This window comes from Geotrypetes seraphini, chromosome 9, assembly GCF_902459505.1.
Source record: "Geotrypetes seraphini chromosome 9, aGeoSer1.1, whole genome shotgun sequence".
In the NCBI taxonomy this organism is placed as follows: domain Eukaryota; kingdom Metazoa; phylum Chordata; class Amphibia; order Gymnophiona; family Dermophiidae; genus Geotrypetes; species Geotrypetes seraphini.
In genome coordinates, this window is record NC_047092.1 from 178,498,280 (window position 1) to 178,519,611 (window position 21,332).

At 45.3% G+C, this 21,332-nt stretch overlaps 1 protein-coding gene across 2 annotated transcripts in view; it reads left to right on the forward strand.

Moving 5' to 3' along the window:
* RFC4 (replication factor C subunit 4) overlaps positions 1 to 21,332 on the forward strand; it is a 49,222-nt gene that overhangs the window by 4,643 nt on the left and 23,247 nt on the right. For both annotated transcript variants that reach the window (XM_033957707.1, XM_033957706.1), the window contains exons 4-8: positions 1,696 to 1,775; positions 4,025 to 4,144; positions 4,469 to 4,612; positions 6,619 to 6,739; positions 7,844 to 7,969. In XM_033957707.1, the coding sequence (XP_033813598.1) occupies positions 1,696 to 1,775; positions 4,025 to 4,144; positions 4,469 to 4,612; positions 6,619 to 6,739; positions 7,844 to 7,969 (591 nt within the window). The remainder of the gene's footprint in view (positions 1 to 1,695; positions 1,776 to 4,024; positions 4,145 to 4,468; positions 4,613 to 6,618; positions 6,740 to 7,843; positions 7,970 to 21,332) is intronic.

A 21,332-nucleotide genomic window follows, 5' to 3' on the forward strand; every position in this document is an offset into this window, starting at 1 on the left:
GAAGAGATGTTATATGTTAGAGAAAAGCCAGGTTTTCAGTTGTTTTCAGAATAGTTGGAGGGAGCCCAGGTTCCGCAGCGGGATAGTGAGATCGTTCCAAAGGCCCGTGAATTTGGAGAGGAGGGATCTTCCTAGTTTTCCTGCGTGGAGGATGCCTTGTAGAGAGGGGAAGGATAGTTTATGTCTGTGGGCTGATCTGGTGGTAGCAGGCGTCAGGGCGAGGAAGGATAGAGGGATTAGGGGCGGAAGGATGCCGTGAATGATCTTGAACGCCAGGCAGGAGCATTTGAAATGAATTCTGGAAAATACTGGGAGCCAGTGAAGATTGGTAAGTAGTGGGGAGACGTGATCAAATTTGCATTTAGCAAAAATCAGCTTGGCTGCAGTATTCTGAATAAGCTGACCTCCAAGTGTGTTCATTCTGCTACCCCTTAATATCTCTCTCCTTATACACTTCCCAGAGAACTCTGTTCCCCAGATAATCCACTCTTAGCTGTACCCTTCTCTTCCACTGCCAATTCCCGACTTTGTTCCTTTTATCTAGCTGCCCCCTATACTTGGAATAAATTACCCAAGTTGTCCGCCAAGCCTCTTTCCTTCCCTTGTTTAAAAGCAGGCTGAAAACCCACCTTTTTGATATAGCCTTCAATTCATAACCCTACTCCTCTGCCCACCAATCCAGCCAGCTGATTAACTATATCCGTGACATCCTATTTGTATGTCTTGTCTGTTTAGATTGTAAGCTCTTTTGAGCAGGGACTGTCTTCTTTGTGACTCTGTACAGCGCTTCGTGCATTGGTAGCGCTATAGAAATAGTAGTAGTAGAACTTGCGGGGACTGGATGGAGATAGAACCCGTGGGGATGGGAACACATTTGTTCCCATGTCATTCTCTAAAATTGCTGACCTGTAAATGTGCCAGCTCAACTTACGTTGAAATGTCATGGTATCTTGAATGGCTCCCTGAAATATTTCTGTGTAGTTGAGCAAACAGCTCTGTTAAAATGGATGTATAGCACTAAAAATTCATCCTTTGGTGTTGGAGCTAGTGTACTTTGGATGTTAGCTAAAGGTACAGAACCAAAGCTGGCCCCAAATGTTACCAAATAAAGGTTTTTAAATGATCCTTTTGAAAGGTTGCAACTTTAGTGATGCGTACATAGGGCACGTGATGAGCAGCTTGAAAATTGGCCTATTCCTGTATTCAGGTGTGTGCAAAAATATGACCAACTATATAGAACCTTTGTTGAAATCCTGTATTAATTTAGCAGTGCTCAAAGGGCTGCTGGGGGAGCGAGTCCTTCGAGCACTTTATGATGTGAACATTGGTATGTTGACAGTGGAAGAGAGCATTTTGGACCCCTTAGATCAGGGGTGTCAAAGTCCCTCCTCGAGGGCCGCAATCCAGTCGGGTTTTCAGGATTTCCCCAGTGAATATGCATGAGCTCTCTTTGCATGCACTGCTTTCATCGTATGCTAATAGATCTCATGCATATTCATTGGGGAAATCCTGAAAACCTGACTGGATTGTGGGCCTCGAGGAGGGACTTTGACACCCCTGTCTTAGAGCCTTTTGGAGGGCTGAGCATAGCTAGATCATGAAAGCCTTGAGCACTTTTCTGTGAAATAAAACCAATTTGTAATTTCACTGTGCTGGTGCCTACAACATACATGTATGCTTTCTCGTCCATTGTAGCTTCCTAATCTCTTGTTTTATGGTCCTCCTGGAACTGGTAAAACCTCCACTATTTTGGCAGCATCCAGGGAACTCTTTGGGTAAGTGGGTACTTCTGTGTAACTAAGCTAATGTCTGATCACAGAACATTCTGAGAACCTGACTGGTGGGATCAGCTGTTTTGTTTTTATTTTACATATCTTTTTCAGTATAGATGGATGATGAACTTGCCTGTTCTTGAGAGCTAGGTTCCACAGTCATTTCTATTATAGATGTACCTGCTGTTATGACTATCAAGGGGACACTTGCATAGGGCTCTGAAGGTCTGCTCTTCAGCTGTCTGTGCTGTATACAAACTGTGCATCTTATTAGAAAATTCTCAGGAGGATATCAAATACCGAGGAACATTGGACCTACGGCAACAAGAGGGCATCCGTTGAAACTCAGGGGTGGGAGATTTCATAGCAACACTAGGAAGTATTTCTTCACTGAAACGGTGGTTGATCGTTGGAATGATCTTCCACTTCAGGTAATTGAGGCAAACAACGTGCTCGATTTTAAGAAAAAATGGGATAAGCATGTGGGTTTACTTCGAGGAAGTGCTTAGGGTGGAGGGTCCTTAGAGTGGGCAGACTTGTTGGGCCGGTAGCCCATTTCTGCCATCATTTTCTATGTTTCTATATTACCTATGGACCATTTTCCTGCTTTTTTTGCTCTTCCCCCTCCTTTTTACAAAACTGCAATAGTGTTTTGTAGCGCAGGCCGGCACACTGAATGATCTGTGCTGCTCCTGATATTCATAGGAACTCTTGAGTGTCAAGATCAGCGCAGAGCATTCAGCGTGCTGGCCTACGCTAAACCCGCTATTGCAGTTTTGTAAGAAGGGAGGTTCATGAGGAGGAAAGAGAGAAAGTGGTTTACTTTTTTAATTTTACTGGGCCTTCCAAGTTGCTTTTCTGAGGGAAATCTTGTGATTAGGGTGATTTTTGTGTGTGTGGGTTTTTTTTTCCCCAGTTAAGGATTTTTTAAATGACTTTGATGTAACTAGATTTTCAGTGATATACAGTAGTTCTGATTCAGGTTCATCACTTTATGCTTGGGTTTTCTGCTGCAATAACTACGAAAACAGTGCCTCTAAAGCACAGGGACTGATTCTCTCCCACATCACTGAATAACTAGCTGCAGTGATTGTAATTAATGCAAAGCACAACCAGTTGCCAGTCCATGTGGCTCTCAAAGTTGTTTTATTCCTTCTCTATATCAACTGCATTTGATCTCCTCAAATCAGTGGTATAATAAGATGGTTATATCAACTTTGGTTGATTTTCTCAATTGAAGCCTTTTGTTCAAATAGGTTACTTGGCCCTGGTTGTTAATGCATCCTTTAAAAGTTAGCCCCTGATACAGGGAATTATAGTAGTCTGTCTTAAACATCTCTAAAAGGTTGCAACATGGTGCTTCCAGGTTCTTTAATTGCTGAAAAAAAAGCATGATATTATAGCAATAGATTTATTGTAGAAGCTTCTCCATGTGCAAATAGTGACATTTATACACATGGAGATGACCTGTGCAAATAGTGATTTTATTATTTGCCTTTAGAAGCTCTGTTAACACATGATCTGCAAACCATATACAGATTTCAAGGGGGTGTGGTTTGGAAAGTCAAAAATAAAGGCATGTGTTCCCCAGTTTCTATCTACCTCGATATATGCATAAATGTCGGTGTTGGGGGGCAGGAGCAAAACTGACAGCACTACACCCCCCCACCCTCAGAATTCCAGCCTTCCTTCCAGGTGTGTGTGGGGAGAGGAGGACAGGATCCACTTTTAGTTTGGGTATGGGGTGGGGGAGGTCATTGGGGCCTTCAGTGGGGATTCAGTAATCTGAGGTGAGGTTCTGCACTTCACCTCAGTCCACCCTTTGCTCCATAGCCCAAAGAAAGTTGTAGGTCCTTTAAAACCTCCTCGACTTGGTGTTTAAAGCCCTGGCTCTTTCACTCTTCAGCGCACTTCTCTGCATCTGTATTGAAGAGTGAATTAGCCGCCTTAGCATTAGTTTAAATATGCTGTGCATGCAAGGCTTTGCTTTTGCACAAAAACCTTTTTCTTCATTGTGCGCTAGAATTTAGTGTACTCTTTATTGCAGCAGCCCCTGAATTCCTTATCAGGGGGTTGAGGGGGGAAGAGAGTTAGCTGAAACTAGGGAACACAGTCAGGATCTTCAGTTACATTACTGAATAATTGTTAGGGCTGTTGTCAGAATTCATAATCTTTAGCCTCGTTAAGTAGCTGGTTGATTTTTATTATATTGTTAAAAACTGGTCTTAAGAGGCACCACGATTGCATTCTAGGCCTGATCTTTTCCGGCAGAGAGTTTTGGAACTAAATGCCTCTGATGAACGTGGAATACAAGTGGTCCGGGAGAAGGTGAAGAATTTTGCTCAGCTGACAGTAGGAGGAAGCCGCTTAGAGTAAGCAAACATCTTACAATTTGAAACGTTGTGCGCTCTGTGGAACTGAGCCGTTCTGCAAAATTCAGACAGTCTAGAAAACGTGATCAACTTCAACTAAAAAATGTTCTGGTTAAAATGAAACCTTTCCTTTCCTCATATGGGAGAGTTTTTATGACGAAAATCATTTAGTATAGTAAAATATTCACATGATTTCCTTAACTATTTTGACTTTGGAAACTAGACAGTAAGCCTTTGATAAAAAGTACAAATAATTGCTAAGCAATAAAGACTATTTTTTTTGTTATAATTTCTACAGTTAACGGTCGTCTCTTTCCATCTTAGTGGGAAACCCTGTCCGCCTTTTAAGATTGTGATTCTGGATGAAGCAGATTCCATGACCTCAGCTGCTCAAGCAGCGCTGAGGCGTACAATGGAGAAGGAGTCTAAAACTACACGCTTTTGTCTGATTTGTAACTATGTCAGCAGGTATGTACAGGTTTAGAGGAGTAGCCTAGTGATTAGAGAGCCAGGATTCAAATGCTATTTCTCCCACTTGTGCTTCATTATCCCAGAATAACTAACCTGCGTTACGTATGTTCGGTGACTTGGCTTCTGTTAAATCACACTAATGTACAGCCCTTCAACTGTAAGCCCTCTTGCCTGGCCTTTTGATTTTATACTTTCTGAATTGTCTGTGTGGGGTGTTGTCTTTTTCTTAAATGTGTGTCATTGTAACCCACTTAGATTTTTTAGGTAGGTGGGATATATGTTTTTATAAGTAAATAGCTACACCTGAATTTTGAACTTGCTTTACTATTTATTTAAAAAATTTATATACCATTTTAAACTAAATGGTTTACATACACAGTGTTAAAATGACAACAAAATAAAATCAAATACATAATAAAATAAGTCATATAATGAAAATACATATAATCCTCAGGAAAATCCCATAATGTGGGTAGAAGAGCTCATAGATAATTCATCAATTTTAGCTGAAATAACTAAACAAAAAACAAGCATCTACGAATAGTTGCGTCTTTAGTAATTTTCTGAACCTACCCTTTTCACAGCAATTTCATATCTGGCCCACTAAGGCAGGGGTGTCAAAGTCCCTCTTCGAGGGTCGGATTTTCATGATTTCAAGCAGCTAAACTAGATAACCAAATCTCCAATCTACTGATAACGATCCCAGACTACAAGATGTTCAGAAAAGAAATAAAAACTATACTCTTCAAGAAATTCCTGAAACAGTCCTAACATCATACTTATCATCCTTCCTCCCTCCCTCTTCCCGCCACACAGAAACTACATGACCTACTCTTTACCTCTTTAGAAATGACAAACGATCTTCCATTGTAACCACCTTTTTAAACTCTTTTGTAATCCGCCTTGAACCGCAAGGTAATGGCGGAATAAAAATCTCTAATGTAATGTAATGATTTCCTCAATGAATATGCATGAAATCTATTAGCATACAATGAAACCACTGCATGCAAATAGATCTCATGCATATTCATTGGGGAAATCCTGAAAACCCGACTGGATTGCGGCCCTCGAGGAGGGACTTTGACATCCCTGCACTAAGGAGTTCCATAACTTAACTCCTGTGCTACTAGACGTATGCAGCGCTGGACACACAGGCCCATTTTCAAAACACAGAGTACCATAGGTTTGAAAATGAGCCCCATTGTGTGCAGGTACTGATCCCTAGTGGGCTCACAATTGTAAGTTTTGTACCAGGGGCAATAGAGGATTAAGTGACTTGCCCAAGGTCACGACGAGCTACAGTGAGAATCGAACCCAGTTTACCAAGATTGAAGCCCACTGTGCCAACCACTAGGCGGCTACTCCGCAGGTATTTGGAAAGGCAAGTAAATAAATCTAAAGCCTAAATTCATGCTGGTGTACTTTAACCGTTTGCAAGAGCAGTTCTGTAACTGGGCATCTCTTGTGCACACAAAACGTACAGAATGCCAGTGCTTTAGTGAATGTGGACACTTCCATGTGTCAGTAAGAGCAAAGCAATTAAGTGCATGCATAATGCTTGGAAGGGGGGATTCACATGGACAGAGCTGCTACTTGTGCAGCAGGTTACATGGATACCTGTGGAATTAGGAAGCAGCTTTACAACTGGTATAAATGGATTAAACTAGTGTTCTGTAATGGAATCTGGGTGCCCAGACACTGTTGTAGAACAGAATGTCACCATGCAATGCCAGGGCCTCCACTTATAGAAATGCCCCCCTGTCTGTTGCTTTGTCTACTTTGTTATGTAGAACAAAGTGAGCTGGCTTTTGTTTTGGCTCTTTTCTTAGCTCTTTCTTTTTCACTCTCTAGTTTTCTTTCTCTCTCTCTCTCTCCTTCTTTCTCTCCCCCCCCCCCAGTGCTCATGTTTGAACAAATCTAGCTGTTCTCCCTCCAACGACCCTGAGCCCTTCCTGCTTGATATCCGTAGAGTTCTAAAAGTGACTAAAACTGATCTTTTTCAGAATAATTGAACCTTTAACATCTCGATGTTCCAAATTCCGATTTAAGCCTTTGGCAGATAAAATTCAGTCTCAGAGGCTACAAGACATATGTGAAAAAGAAAACGTGGAAATCACTAGCGAGGTATAGTGCTCTCTTGTTTTGTGTGTTTTTACATTTACTGTAATAGCATAATTTAACAAATTATTTAATTCTAGCACTGCATTTAGTTTGGTTTTCTTCCAGGTTTGCTTCAGTGCATTAAATCTTGTTCCTGTATTTTTTTTGGAACATTTTTTTTTTAATCTAACAATGGTTTTATTTCTGGTAAATTACTAAAGTATAGTGAATTCTTCATTTAAAAAAAAAACTTTTACTGAGACACTGTATCAGCTCCTGGGGAAGAGGGTATCCAGGAATTACACAGTGGTGACTTGGTGAGCGTATAGGATGCAGCTGTGCTGTTAGTGGTCGAGAACAGGCCTTGATGACTAAGTTGGAGGGGTGGAAAAGATGTTTAATAAAAAGAATGTTTAAAATGATTTAAAAAAATTCTTAAAGTAGTTTGCCAGAAAAGGAAAGCTAGGCTTTTGAATAGGCAGATGTCAAGGGGCAGCCGTCATGCCACTAGAAATCAACCATCCCTGAAAATAATGTCGGTGTCTGCTTCTGCATGCCTGCATTACTAGAATAGCCACTGCATTTATTTAATGATTACTAAGTGGTGTGTGTTTTGATATTATGCCCTGTGTTATGAAAAGCTGTCCTTAGAGGTGTGAGAGGAAATTCTGTATTTGAGATTTCTAAAATAAGTGGAAGCCTGGTTGTATGTGTGTGTATACTGTATGTATAAACAGTATATATAATAATTTATTACCCGCTACATCCAACAATTCTGTCTGTAGGATTACTGTACATTATTTTATGAAATGGGAGTGATTGACTGATCCTGTATCAACAGTGTAACTGTATGGGAATTGTGACTTATTGTAATCTGCTTTAGGACCTGGGCCCCAGGTGGAAAATCAGGTTTTTAACAATAAGCAGCCATTGAGGGGGTGGATTTCCTGTAGGGACCATCACAACTCATGAGTTAAGAGGTCTCCTCACTCTATAACTTAAGGAATTAATTTGGAAGGAGGGTTAAAGCAGACTTGTTCTAAAATTGTATGTATTTGTCATTGTCCACTCTAAATAAATCTGTATGTCTTTTTTAAAAAAATAAGATGTCAACCTAATGTCTTGCAGGCAATAGCTTGTCTTATTCAGGTGTCTGAAGGAGACCTACGGAAAGCAATTACATTCCTTCAATGTGCAAATCGATTGACCGGGGAAAAGGAGATTACAGAGGACATTGTTACTGAGATCGCTGGGGTATGTTAATATTGCAGAATTGGATGAATGTTGCTATATGCTAAAGAGATTTGGGTGAATGTTTAAAGCAGAAATGGTAGAACCCTCTGACTTCAGGTAATTCTCATCAATTTTTGTGTATCTTTTTTTCATTGTTATCCAAGCATTTACAGAAAACTAATTTCCCCCCCCCCCCCCCCCCATCAAATGGGTTAGCATTTATATAGTTTCTGAAGTCCCTTGGAAGAATTTGTCCTGAAGAATTAGTAGAAGGGCCTGGTTTGGAAAAGTTTTACTGGAATCCAAATTAAAGCAGGTGCCGGGGAATGATCTAAATATTCTTAAAATAGAAGTCCCATAAGTAACATCCTTTTTTATGTGGATCACAGAATATTATACTTGAACTGATCTAAATCTCTATCCAACTAATATTTGTTTCTAAAACCAATCCTAAAGTACCTTCTCATTTTTCAGGATACCTACAATGAATGAGACTTGCTGTACTGCTTCCATTGCACATGTGTGCATTTGCACATATTAACATTAGAGTTATTCACAGAGAGTTGAAAAAAGTAGTCTTTATAGGTTTAATAGTTTAAAAAAAAATAAGGAGTTAAATAAAACCCCAGGGAGTTACATAATTGCGTTTACAGTCAAACCTCGGTTTGCGAGTAACACGGTTTGCGAGTGTTTTGCAAGAAGAGCAAAACATTCTCGCAAAACGTGTCTCGCAAACTCGATTTGCGAGCACCCCCCGATAACCGGCATCGCTCCCCCCCCCCGCTCGCAAAGGGCCCCCTCCCGCTCGAATCGGCACCCCCTCCCCCCCCACGAGAACAGGAACCCCCCGCCCGACCAACTTTAACTCACCCCCCCTTTGGCACCGGCACACAGCCCACAAGTGCCGGTGCTGCTTGAAGATCTTCTTCTTCCCAGTCTCTGCCGGCTTTGAGCATGCATCTGCGCATGCTCAAGCCCTTCTAATTCTCCCTCTCGCCGAATCTCCTGTTCTCGCGGGGGGTGCCGATTCGAGCGGGGGGGGGGGCCTTTGCAAGCGGGGGGGAGCGGTTCTCGTGCTGGTGCCAGATGGGGGGGTGAGTTAAAGTTGGTCGGGCGGGGGGTGCCGAATCACACGGGGGGGGGAGACTTTGCAAGCGGTGGGGGGGAGCAGTGCCCTGGCCTCGGGGGGAGGGGGGGGAATGTATCAAAGCGAATTTCCATTATTTCTTATGGGGAAACTCGTTTTGATAAACGAGCATTTTGGATTACGAGCATGTTCCTGAACGGATTATGCTCGTAATCCAAGGTACCACTGTATATGGTAAATTTTGCACACAGTGAGCTGACGCATAATTCCCTGAAGCTAGCAAGAGGGGGAGCCAGGGCAGCTGTCCAGAGGTAAAGATGGACTTTTTCTGTACCTAATGGCTCTCTTGAGAGAAGTGCTGTTTTCTGTAATCTGCAAAGGCCACATGGTGTAGGAAAAAAAGCGACTGTTGCTGGGAAGGTGTGTGCCGATAGTTCTGGAAAATGAGCAGGAAAGACAGGAGAATTGGGGAGACAGTGTAGGGGGAGAGACAATCTGAGGAAGCACCTTGGTAGGAGAGATGGGCTCCTAAATACTGATACTTTAGTGACTGTTAACCATTAACTTAGGAGAACAGCCCAAAGAGTAGACGTGATATACCTAAGAGTTAAGTAATGCTTAACTGCCTTACCAAACGGCGGGGTGAGAGTGGAGGGTAAGACTTGGCCACAGTTACCGGACCTGTAGCCTGTTCTTGCAGTAACAGCTGAGAATCGAGCTTCACATCCAAATTCATGACTTCTGGTGACAAAGGAAGCCAAAAATGCCAAAATCACATTTTCTTCATGTTTTAGGGTTTGATGTGGAACTGCTAACCCATCTTAATTTTGTCCAAATTCAAAAATAGCTGCCTTTTTGGCTATCAAACACTGAACAGTAGATGTGCTCCTGAGTAAAGGAGGCAGTTCTCGGCAATTGTTGGCAATGGAAATAGGATTTTAGACTGAAGGTATTGCCATGGCAACATGCCTTCTCTCCCTAAAGCAAGAATTCTGTAAACGCAATTATGTAACTCCCTGGGGTTTTATTTAACTCCTTATTTTTTTTTAAACTATTAAACCTATAAAGACTACTTTTTTCAACTCTCTGTGAATAACTCTAATGTTAATATGTGCAAATGCACACATGTGCAATGGAAGCAGTACAGCAAGTCTCATTCATTGTAGGTATCCTGAAAATGTGAAATACACATACTGTATCATCATTTAAAAAAAAAAACTGTTCTGCTTTAAAAGCTTGTTTCTCTCAATGAATTTCACTGATTGTCATGGGAAAAAAATGATACAAAAATCTCCAGCTCCGATCCAGGGCTTATTATGGAACTATTGCTGTGGAAATCACAAGATCTGGAGGATCCTGCTTTTACCCAGTCCTGTACTGGACTGAAGGAACATAAGAATAGCCTTACTGGGTCAGACAGTGGCCAATCCAGGTCCCTAGTACCTTTCCAAAACCCAAGGAGTAGCAGCATTCCATGCTATTGATCCAGGGCAAGCAGTGGCTTCCCCCCATGTCTTTCTCAATAACAGACTATGGACTTTTCCTCCAGGAACTTGTCCAAACGTTTCTTAAACCCAGCTACGCTATCCGCTCTTACCACAATGACTGGCAATGCGTTCCAGAGCTTAAATATTCTCTGAGTGAAAGAAAATTTCCTCCTATTGGTTTTAAAAGTATTTCCGTGTAACTTCATCGAGTGTCCCCCAGTCTTTGTCATTTTTGACGGAGTGAAAAAATCGATACACTTGTACCTGTTCGACTCCACTCAGGATTTTGTAGACTTCAATCGTATCTCCCTTCAGTCTGTTTTCCATGCTGAAGAGCCCTAAACCATATGAGAGAAGTTCCATCCCCTTTACCATCTTGGTCGCTCTTCTTTGAACCTTTTCTAGTGCTGCTATATCTTTCTTGAAATAAGGAGACTAGAACTGAACGCAGTACTCCAGGTGCAGTCTCACCATGGAGCAATACAGGGGCATTATAACATTCTTAGTCTTATTAACCATCCATTTTTTAAATTAATTCCTAGCATCCTATTTGCTTTTTTGGCCGCCACCGCACATTAGGTGGAAGATTTCATCGTATTGTCTACAATGACACCCAGATCCTTTTCTTCGGTGCTAACCCCCATGGTGGACCCTAGCATCCGGTAACTGTGATTCGGATTATTCTTCCCAATATGCATCACTTTGCATTTGTCCACATTACATTTCATCTGCCACTTGGACGCCCAGTCTTTCCAATTATCCCAGGACAAGCAGGCAGCATATTCTTAACACATGGGTGACGTCACCGACGGAGCCCTCGGTACGGACCTTTTAACTAGAAGTTTCTAGTTGGCCGCACCGCGCGTGCGCGAGTGCCTTCCCGCCCGACGGAGGAGTGCGTGGTCCCCAGTTTCTTCGTTTCCGCGGAGCGAAGAAGACGCGTGTATTTTTTCAACGGCCGTTGAAATCACTTTTTGCCTTCCCGCTCGCGCTTTTGTTCTATTTTTTTTCTTACTCTACCTTCGGGTTTTCTTTTTTCTTTGAATTGCAAAAAAAAAAAAAAAAAAAAAACTTTGATTTTTATTGTTTCTTTCGTTTTTGCCCCGGCGGGGCCTGTTGCCATTATACAGGCCTCGGACTTCGATTTTGCGGAGGCTATCTTCCCCTTCATGCCCCCGCAGGTCGGTTTTAAGAAGTGCCAGCGGTGTGCACGCCCGATCTCCGTTTCTGACCCACACAATTGGTGTTTGCAGTGCCTGGGTCCGGAGCATCGGGCAGATTCCTGCACCCGCTGTGCCACTTTACAAAAACGTACTCTTAAAAACCGAAGAATCCAGCAAACCCTGCTCTTCGGCTCCGAGTCGGCGATGGATTCATCACCTTCAACGGCGGTACCGCAGAAATCGGCACCGTCCAGCTCGACACCGACCGATCCCGCATCGGCGCCACTGGCGCCAGGTAAGCCGGCTAAGAAGCCTTCCTCTTCCCTCGAGCGCCCTCCAGCTACGGTGACGACACCGTCCATACCGGCATCGCACCGGTCCCGTAAACGCTCCGCCCCGATAACGGTGAGTGCCTCGTCATCGGCCTCCTCATCGCCGGGGCGTGGAGCGGCATCCAAGGAACCGAAGAAAAAGAAAGCGGTTCCGATGCCACCCCTAGATGACCGTATCTCGGCCATTCTACAAACTCAGCTTCAGGAGCAGTTGAAGAAACAACTTGAACAACTGCTACCCTCTATCCTGGCACCGCTCCTTCCGGTACCAGACCGGCCCGAGCCCCGCACCGAGCCCCCGGTGTCCACTCCCTCGGTACCGGTAAACATCTCGATGCCGATCCTTTCGGCCCAACAACTTCCTGATGATCCTGTGGTTCATTCTCAACCCACAGTGGATCCTGCTCGGCACCAGGCGGTACGGCACTCTTCTCGGGACCGAGAACGACGCCGATCGTCCTCCCCTGGTACCGTTTCGGTGCGCTCTGGTAAATCTTTGTCCAAGACTCGCCACACCGCACCCTCCACCCCGGTGTCCCGACACGCACCAGAGGTCAGGGATCCTGATTTATGGGAGGAGACTCCTCTCGGTACCGAGGAGGATCCCTCCTCATCTGATGAGGAACCATCGGCACCTGATGCCACCTCTAAACCTGAGCAGTCCTCTTTTTCTAAATTTCTGAGGGAAATGTCTGCTGCTCTGTCACTTCCCCTTGAATCTGACTCCAAAAAGTCCCAAGCCTTTTTAGAAGCCTTAGACTTTGAGCAACCTCCTAAAGAGTTCCTCAAGCTTCCTGTACATGACATCTTACGGGAGACATTCTACAAAAACTTGGAAAATCCCCTCACGGTACCGGGAGCTCCCCGTAAACTGGACAACCTTTACCGTGTCATCCCTATTCCAGGATTCGACAAATCTCAATTACCCCATGAGTCCCTTCTGGTGGAATCCACCTTAAAAAAGACTCAGGGCTCCAGTGTCTATGCCTCTACCCCTCCTGGCAGAGAAGGTAAGACCATGGACAAGTTTGGCAAGAGACTTTACCAAAATGCCATGCTTGCCAACAGGGCAAACAACTATTCCTTCCATTTTTCCTTTTATCTCAAACACTTGGTCCAACAGCTGTCTGCCCTCCAGAAGTACCTACCTGAGCGCAAGGTCCCGCTATTCCAGCAGCACATATCTGGCCTTCTCCAAATGCGCAAGTATATGGTCCGCTCGATATACGACTCCTTCGAGCTCACCTCTCGGGCCTCTGCCATGGCTGTAGCCATGCGTCGCTTGGCCTGGCTCAGAGTCTCCGACCTGGACATCAACCACCAGGACCGCCTGGCCAACGCCCCCTGTCTCGGGGATGAGCTTTTTGGAGAGTCACTGGATTCCACCACCCAGAAACTCTCTGCCCATGAGACCAGGTGGGACACCCTGATCAAGCCGAAAAAGAAGGCTCCGCCTGCTCGACCCTATCGGCCTCAATCATCTTACCAGCGGAGGTTCTCAGCCAGGCCACTCAATCCGCCTCCCCAACAATCTCGGCGACCCCGTCAACAGCAGCACCATGCCCAGGCTCGGTCTCAGGCCACTCAACCCTCCAAGCCTCCTCAGCCTGCTAAACAATCTCAGCCCTTTTGACTCTTCTCTCCAGGGCATAGCCAGTCATCCACCCTCGCTGCCTCTTCCACAGCCTATCGGGGGTCGTCTCACCATTTTCTCAAGCCGTTGGGAAGTCATCACGTCGGACCAGTGGGTCCTCAACATCATCCGCCACGGCTACTCTCTCAACTTTCAGACTCTACCTCCGGACAACCTTCCCGTAGAGTCTGCTTCAAACTCATCTCAAACCCCCCTCCTCCTGAGGGAGGTTCAATCCCTCCTCCTTCTCAATGCCATCGAAGAAGTACCTCCAGATCAAAGGGGGCAGGGATTCTACTCCCGCTACTTCCTGGTACCCAAAAAGACGGGAGACCTCCGTCCCATTCTCGATCTCAGGGACCTCAACAAGTGTCTGGTCAAGGAGAAGTTCAGAATGCTCTCCCTTGCCACGCTCTACCCTCTTCTTTCTCAACACGACTGGCTATGTTCCCTGGACCTCAAAGAGGCCTACACTCACATCTCCATCAATCAACATTCTCGCCGCTACCTGCGGTTCCAGGTACTGCACCACCACTATCAGTACAAGGTGCTACCGTTCGGCCTCGCCTCCTCACCCAGGGTCTTCACCAAGTGCCTTATAGTGGTAGCGGCCTTCCTCAGGTCTCACAACCTCCAGGTGTTCCCCTATTTGGACGATTGGTTGGTGAAAGCACCTACGTCTCCACTTGTGCTTCAGGCTACTCATCACACCATCTCTCTCCTCCACCTCCTGGGGTTCGAGATCAACTACCCCAAGTCGCATCTGCTTCCCACCCAGCGACTTCAATTCATTGGAGCAGTTCTGGACACCACGCTAATGAGGGCTTTTCTCCCCTCCGATCGCAAGCAGACCCTGCTCCATCTCTGCCGTCAGGTACTCATGCATCCCTCCATTCCTGCTCGACAGATGATGGTCCTCCTGGGTCACATGGCCTCGACAGTGCATGTCCTTCCTCTGGCTCGTCTCCACCTTCGTACACCTCAGTGGACGCTCGCCAACCAGTGGTCACAGACTACGGATCTTCTTTCTCATCCCATCTCTGTGACATCATCTCTTCAGCAATCTCTCCAATGGTGGTTGAACTCCTCAAATCTTTCCAGGGGTCTTCTTTTCCATCTGCCCCCCCCACTCTATGATCATCACCACAGATGCGTCCCCCTACGCGTGGGGAGCTCACCTGGGAGATCTACGCACCCAGGGACTTTGGACCCCTCAGGAGCGTCGTCATCACATCAATTTCCTGGAACTCAGAGCCATGTTCTACGCCCTCAAGGCTTTCCAACATCTTCTCTGTCCTCAAGTCCTCCTCCTATGCACAGACAATCAAGTCGCCATGTACTACATAAACAAGCAAGGCGGCACCGGATCTCGCCCCCTTTGTCTGGAGGCTCTGCGCATCTGGACCTGGGCCACGGACCGCAATCTCTTTCTCAGGGCGGTCTATATCCAGGGCGAACAGAACTCTCTGGCCGACAATCTCAGCCGCATCCTTCAACCTCACGAGTGGACGTTGGACCCTCCGACTCTACTCTCCATCTTTGCTCGATGGGGCACTCCACAGGTGGACCTCTTTGCAGCACCTCACAACCATCAGCTGCCCCAATTCTGTTCCAGACTCTTCTCTCCTCACCGTCTGGCCCCGGATGCATTCCTGCTCAACTGGAGGGATCGGTTCCTCTATGCCTTCCCTCCACTTCCTTTGATGTTGCGGACCTTGTCCAAACTCCGCAAGGACAATGCCACCATGATCCTCATCGCCCCTCGGTGGCCTCGTCAACACTGGTTCTCCCTTCTGCTTCAACTCAGCTCCAGGGAGCCCATTCCTCTTCCTGTGTTTCCTACTCTACTTACACAGCAGAATCAGTCTCTACTACATCCCAACCTGTCTTCCCTCCACCTGACAGCTTGGTTTCTCTCGGGCTGACCTCTCCGGAGAATCTATCTCAACCGGTCCGCCTCATTTTGGACGCCTCCAGGAAACCGGCCACTCTCCAATGTTACCATCAGAAGTGGACCAGATTCTCCTCGTGGTGTCTCCGGCATCATCAAGAACCCACCTCTTTGGCGGTGGAAACTGTCTTGGACTATTTGCTCTCGCTGTCCAACGCTGGCCTCAAAACCACCTCCATCAGAGTCCACCTCAGTGCCATCACTGCGTTTCACGAGCCTATTCTCGGAAAACCCCTCACGGCTCATCCTCTGGTTTCAAGATTTATGAGAGGGCTCTTCAACATCAAACCGCCTCTCAAGCCTCCTCCCGTCGTCTGGGACCTGAATGTGGTTCTCTCTGCTCTCATGAAACCTCCGTTTGAGCCTCTTGCCACAGCTTCATTCAGGCTTCTTACCTGGAAGGTGCTTTTCCTAATTGCCATCACCTCTGCCAGGAGGGTTAGCGAACTGCATGCACTGGTTGCCGACCCACCGTTCACTGTTTTTCACCATGACAAGGTTGTTCTGCGTACCCACCCTAAATTCCTTCCCAAGGTGGTCTCAGCTTTTCACCTCAACCAGTCCATTGTGCTTCCCGTCTTCTTCCCTAAGCCTCACTCGCATCCTGGAGAACAGGCGTTGCACACGCTGGATTGTAAGCGTGCCCTTGCTTACTACCTTGATCGTACCAGAGCTCACCGAACATCCCCTCAGCTCTTTTTGTCTTTCGATCCCAACCGTTTGGGCCGTCCTGTCTCCAAACGGACACTTTCAAATTGGCTTGCTGCCTGTATTGCCTTCTGTTATGCTCGGGCCGGTCTCTCACTGGAAGGATCTGTCACGGCCCACAGAGACCGAGCTATGGCTGCTTCTGTGGCTTTCCTCCGTTCCACGCCCATCGAGGAAATCTGCAAGGCGGCCACTTGGTCCTCAGTTCACACGTTCACTACTCACTACTGTCTGGATGCGTTCTCCAGACGGGATGGACACTTCGGCCAATCTGTGTTACAAAATTTATTTTCCTAATGGCCAACCATCCCTCCTCCCTCTTTGTTAGCTTGGAGGTCACCCATGTGTTAAGAATATGCTGCCTGCTTGTCCTGGGATAAAGCACAGTTACTTACCGTAACAGGTGTTATCCAGGGACAGCAGGCAGATATTCTTAAGTCCCACCCACCTCCCCGGGTTGGCTTCTTAGCTGGCTTATCCTAACTGGGGACCACGCACTCCTCCGTCGGGCGGGAAGGCACTCGCGCACGCGCGGTGCGGCCAACTAGAAACTTCTAGTTAAAAGGTCCGTACCGAGGGCTCCGTCGGTGACGTCACCCATGTGTTAAGAATATCTGCCTGCTGTCCCTGGATAACACCTGTTACGGTAAGTAACTGTGCTTTTTTCACAATCCGCATGCGTTTTAATAACTTTGAACAGTTTAGTGTCATCTGCAAATTTAATCACCTCGCCCATCGTTACAATTTCCATATCATTTATAAATAAGTTAAATAGCACCGGTCCCAATACAGATCCCTGCGTCATTCCACTGTTTACTCTCCTCCTTTGAGAAAAATGACCATTTAACCCTACCCTCTGTTTTCTGTCCAATAACCAATTCCTAATCCAGTACTGAACTTTGCCTCCTATCCCATGACTCTTTAATTTTCTCAGGATCCTCTCATGAGGAACTTTTTGTCAAAAGCTTTCTGAAAATCTGTTTGTTCACACCTTTGTTCACACCTTCTGAAAAAATGTTTATTCACACCTTCAAAGAAGTCTAGGAAATTGGTGAGGCAAGATCTCCCTTGGCTGAACCCATGCTGACTCTCATTAAATCATGTTTCTCTGTGTTCCACAACTTTATTTTTTATAATTGTTTACACCATTTTGCCCAGCACTGAAGTCAGGCTTACCGATCTGTAATTTCCCGGATCTCCCCTGGAAACCTTTTAAAAAATCAGAGTAACATTGGCCACCCTCCAATCTTCAGGTACTGCAGACAATTTTAGTGACAGGTTACAGATCCCTTAACAGCAGGTCAGCAATTTCATGTTTGATTTGGGATGTATACCATCCAGTCCAGATGATTTATCACTTTTTAATTTGTCAGTTTGGCTTAGTACATCTTCCAGATTCACTGAAACTTCTTCTGAGTTCCTCCGCATCATCACCCTTGAAAACCATTTCTGGTTCAGGTAGATCTCTTACATCTTCTGTAAAGACCAAAGCAAATAATCAGTTGTCTCTCTTCTATGACCTCATCCTCCCTGAGAACCCTTTTCTTTTATTGCCACTGTCCCTGGGAGGTGTAGTGATATCCTTTTGGTGGGTGGGTATTTTTTTTTTTTAAGGAGGGGAGGGTAAATTACCCTCTTGCTTGCTGGTTCTTCATGTCATGTCTTTTTCAAAATGTTTTGAACCTAGAATCAGCTTAGTGCCTTAGTTCATCATAAAACCAAAATTGTTTTGGAGCTGAATTAATATTAGATTAATCTTAAAACATATTTGTAAAGAGCAAAGCATTACACAGGATCACTTTTTGTAACTCCTGCAGCCCTGACAGGTAATATGGTCATGTTGCAGATAATAAAGAACATTGAGTGTGAATTTTGTTGACTAATACTAATGTGGCTTTTATGAATGACTAAGAACAAGTTGCTGAACTTCAGATAATTACCTGCAGCAAGTCCTCTGATGCTGTAGAGCAGGGGTGCCCAACACGTCGATCGCGATCGACCGGTCGATCGGGAAGGCAACGCCAGTCGATCTCGTGTTGCCGTTCCAATCGGCCGGCCGATCAGCCTTCCTCTCCCCAAGGTTCCCCACCGGAATCTCCCCAAGGTTCCCCATTCTTGCTGCGCCCTTCCTGCCCGACTGCCAGAACCCGTCTTCCGACTGGGGGATGATATCACTTCCTTCGGGAGAAGGCGGGAGGGAGGTCTAGGGAAGTCACGACCCTTGAGAGCTGAGCGCCGGCTGCCTCTGGCGGAATTGACAAGCCAGACTGGAGAAAGGCGGTCGGGAGCAGGAGGTGCTCTGCACAAAAATGCTGGAGCTGCTGCTGCTGCTCTGACGTCTTGAGCCTGAAAATGGGAAGTTGAGTGTCGTGCTAAAAAGAGACTGGAACGGCTCTCATGGAAGACTGGCTTTTTTTCTTTTCTTTTCCTCAGCCCTGGGGATCCAGAGATTTGGGCCTGCAGAAGCCTAACGCTGACCAGCATTGCTCTCCCCGACATCAATTCTTACATCGGAGAGGAATTTCTGGGCCAGCCAATCGCTGCCTGGCTGGCCCGGAACTTCCTCTCCGACATCAGAATTGAAGGGGAGCAGAATGCTGGTCAGTGCAAGGCTTCTGCATGCAGAGCTTGGGGGGCGGTGGCTTGGAGGCCTGTTCCCCGGTGGCGACGGCAAACCTAGTGGCTTGGGGGAGGGCAGGGAGAAAGAAACAAAGGGGGCAAGCAGGGAGAAAGAAAATGGGCATGGAGAGAGAGAGAGAGAGAAAGAAAGAATAGGAGGCAGGGAGAAAGAAAGAAAAAGTTGGGGGAGAGAATGAGGTATGGAAGAGAGAAAGCATATAGGAGGCTGAAAGAAGGAGTGGGCTGAAATCAGAAGATGTCAGAAGAAGTGCAGCCAGAGTGAAGTGAGAAGAAGTCAGAAGAAGAAAGTGCAACCAGAGACTCATGAAATCATCAAACAGAAGTAGGAAAAATGATTTTATTTTCAATTTAGTGATCAAAATGTGTCTGTTTTGAGAATTTATATCTGCTGTCTATATTTTGCACTATGACTCCCTTTTACTAAACCACAATAGCGGTTTTTAGCGCAGGGAGCCTATGAGCGTCGAGAGCAGCGCAAGGGCATTCAGCGCAACTCCCTGCGCTAAAAACTGCTATGTGGTTTATTTGTCTATTTTTGTATGGTTGTTATTGAGATGACATTGCATAGAGTCATCTGCCTTGACCTCTTTGAAAAAAACCCGGAATATGAATGATAATTAACATTTTCTCTGCCTTTCAGTGTGCTTTGTGGGGGTTTTAAAAATTTTTTATTGTTGGTAGATCATTTTGACTTGGTCATTTTAAAAGTAGCTCGCAAGCCCAAAAAGTGTGGGCACCCCTGCTGTAGAGTGAGGCTTTGTCTAATTGTCCTGGTTTAGCAAATGTAGTGTCAAGCTGTTGAGTTGATTGATATCTGTGCTGCTTTCCATGTTACTGGAAGTGACTGTTCGTGAATGATTCATGCTTTTTCATCCATAGTGTATAAGACTTGAACTATAGATAAATTCAATGTGTGAATAACAATCACTGCAGAGGTATTGAAATAGAATAAGGAGTAATTTATCTTTTTAAATCCCTTTTTGTTAGTACACTTCTCCCTCCGTATTCGCGGTTTCGATTATTCACAGTTTTTAGCTTGCTGGCTCCCCCACAAAAAAAAAATTACATCAGCTTGCATAGAGAAATCGCTGATTCCAAGCGTTTACAGAGAAAATTGCAGATTCCCGTCACTTTCTTCACCATGTTTTGCCTCTCCTTCAGGAACAGGCCAGGTCCCCCACCATGTTATTTGCGGTTTCACCATATTCACGATGTTTTTAATAGGTAACAGCAAATAGTATTTGAAAGTTTTTCTGTATTTGTGGGTCTGTTAATCCCCTACCACAGTGAATATGGAGGGAGAAGTGTACATGCTAAAATTTAAAAAAAACTAAATCCCAAGAAACAGCTAGGGCTTCTGTGTCTTATTTTTAATCCAAAATGCTACATTTGTTTACATGTGTGTAACATATATGCTGCATAACGTTCAAGATGGATGGAGAGGCTCCTGAGTTTCCACAGATTCACTGAATTACTAGGCTAAACATTGGAACTCTGATGCTTGATATTTCCATCACTGAAAAGGGTAAAATATAAGGCAATTCACTATAATTAATTTAATTACCAAACTGCAAAACTATGGAACCTCCTACCTACAGAAGTCCATACAACCACTATATACACTGTATTTTGAAAGCCTGAAAACATGGATGTTCTAAAGATTCCTGATTTTAGTAAGACCCTGATTTTGCATTATAAGACTACCTCTAGGCCAGGGATCTCAAAGTCCCTCCTTGAGGGCCGCAATCCAGTCGGGTTTTCAGGATTTCCCTAATGAATATGCATTGAAAGCAGTGCATGCACATTCATTGGGGAAATCCTGAAAACCCGACTGGATTGCGGCCCTCAAGGAGGGACTTTGAGATCCCTGCTCTAGGCTGTAAAATTTTTTATTAGAAAGCTATGTTAGAAGTCCAACCTGATTTGAAAATGAAATTGTATGTCTATCCTAGCTAACAAATGTTGATGTAATCTGCCTCGAGTTCCACTACGGAGGATTTGGCAAAGTATAAGACCACAAAAAACAGTGTATAAGGATACACTGAAATATTCATTTCTAATATTTATATATGGGGAAAAATGTCCATGAATCCCTTTCTGATGGACTAAAGTCGAGGTCTCCAAATCGGATTGGGCCTGACCACTGTAGACATGTGCTTTTGGCAGAAGTGGCAGCCATCTTGGATTTGGTCACAACTTCTGCAGAAGGGCAGGCTGGTCTAGGCTTGTGGCATGCAGGGGATCCCTCTTAACGCCCCACCCTTCTAAATCAGCCCTCTGGAGGCTTGGTATCAGACCTTGGTATCAGACTAGCTGCGACAATCTCGGGTCTTCAGAGCTTTATCAGTTTTCATACCTGGTAGGCTTGACCCTGGTACATCAG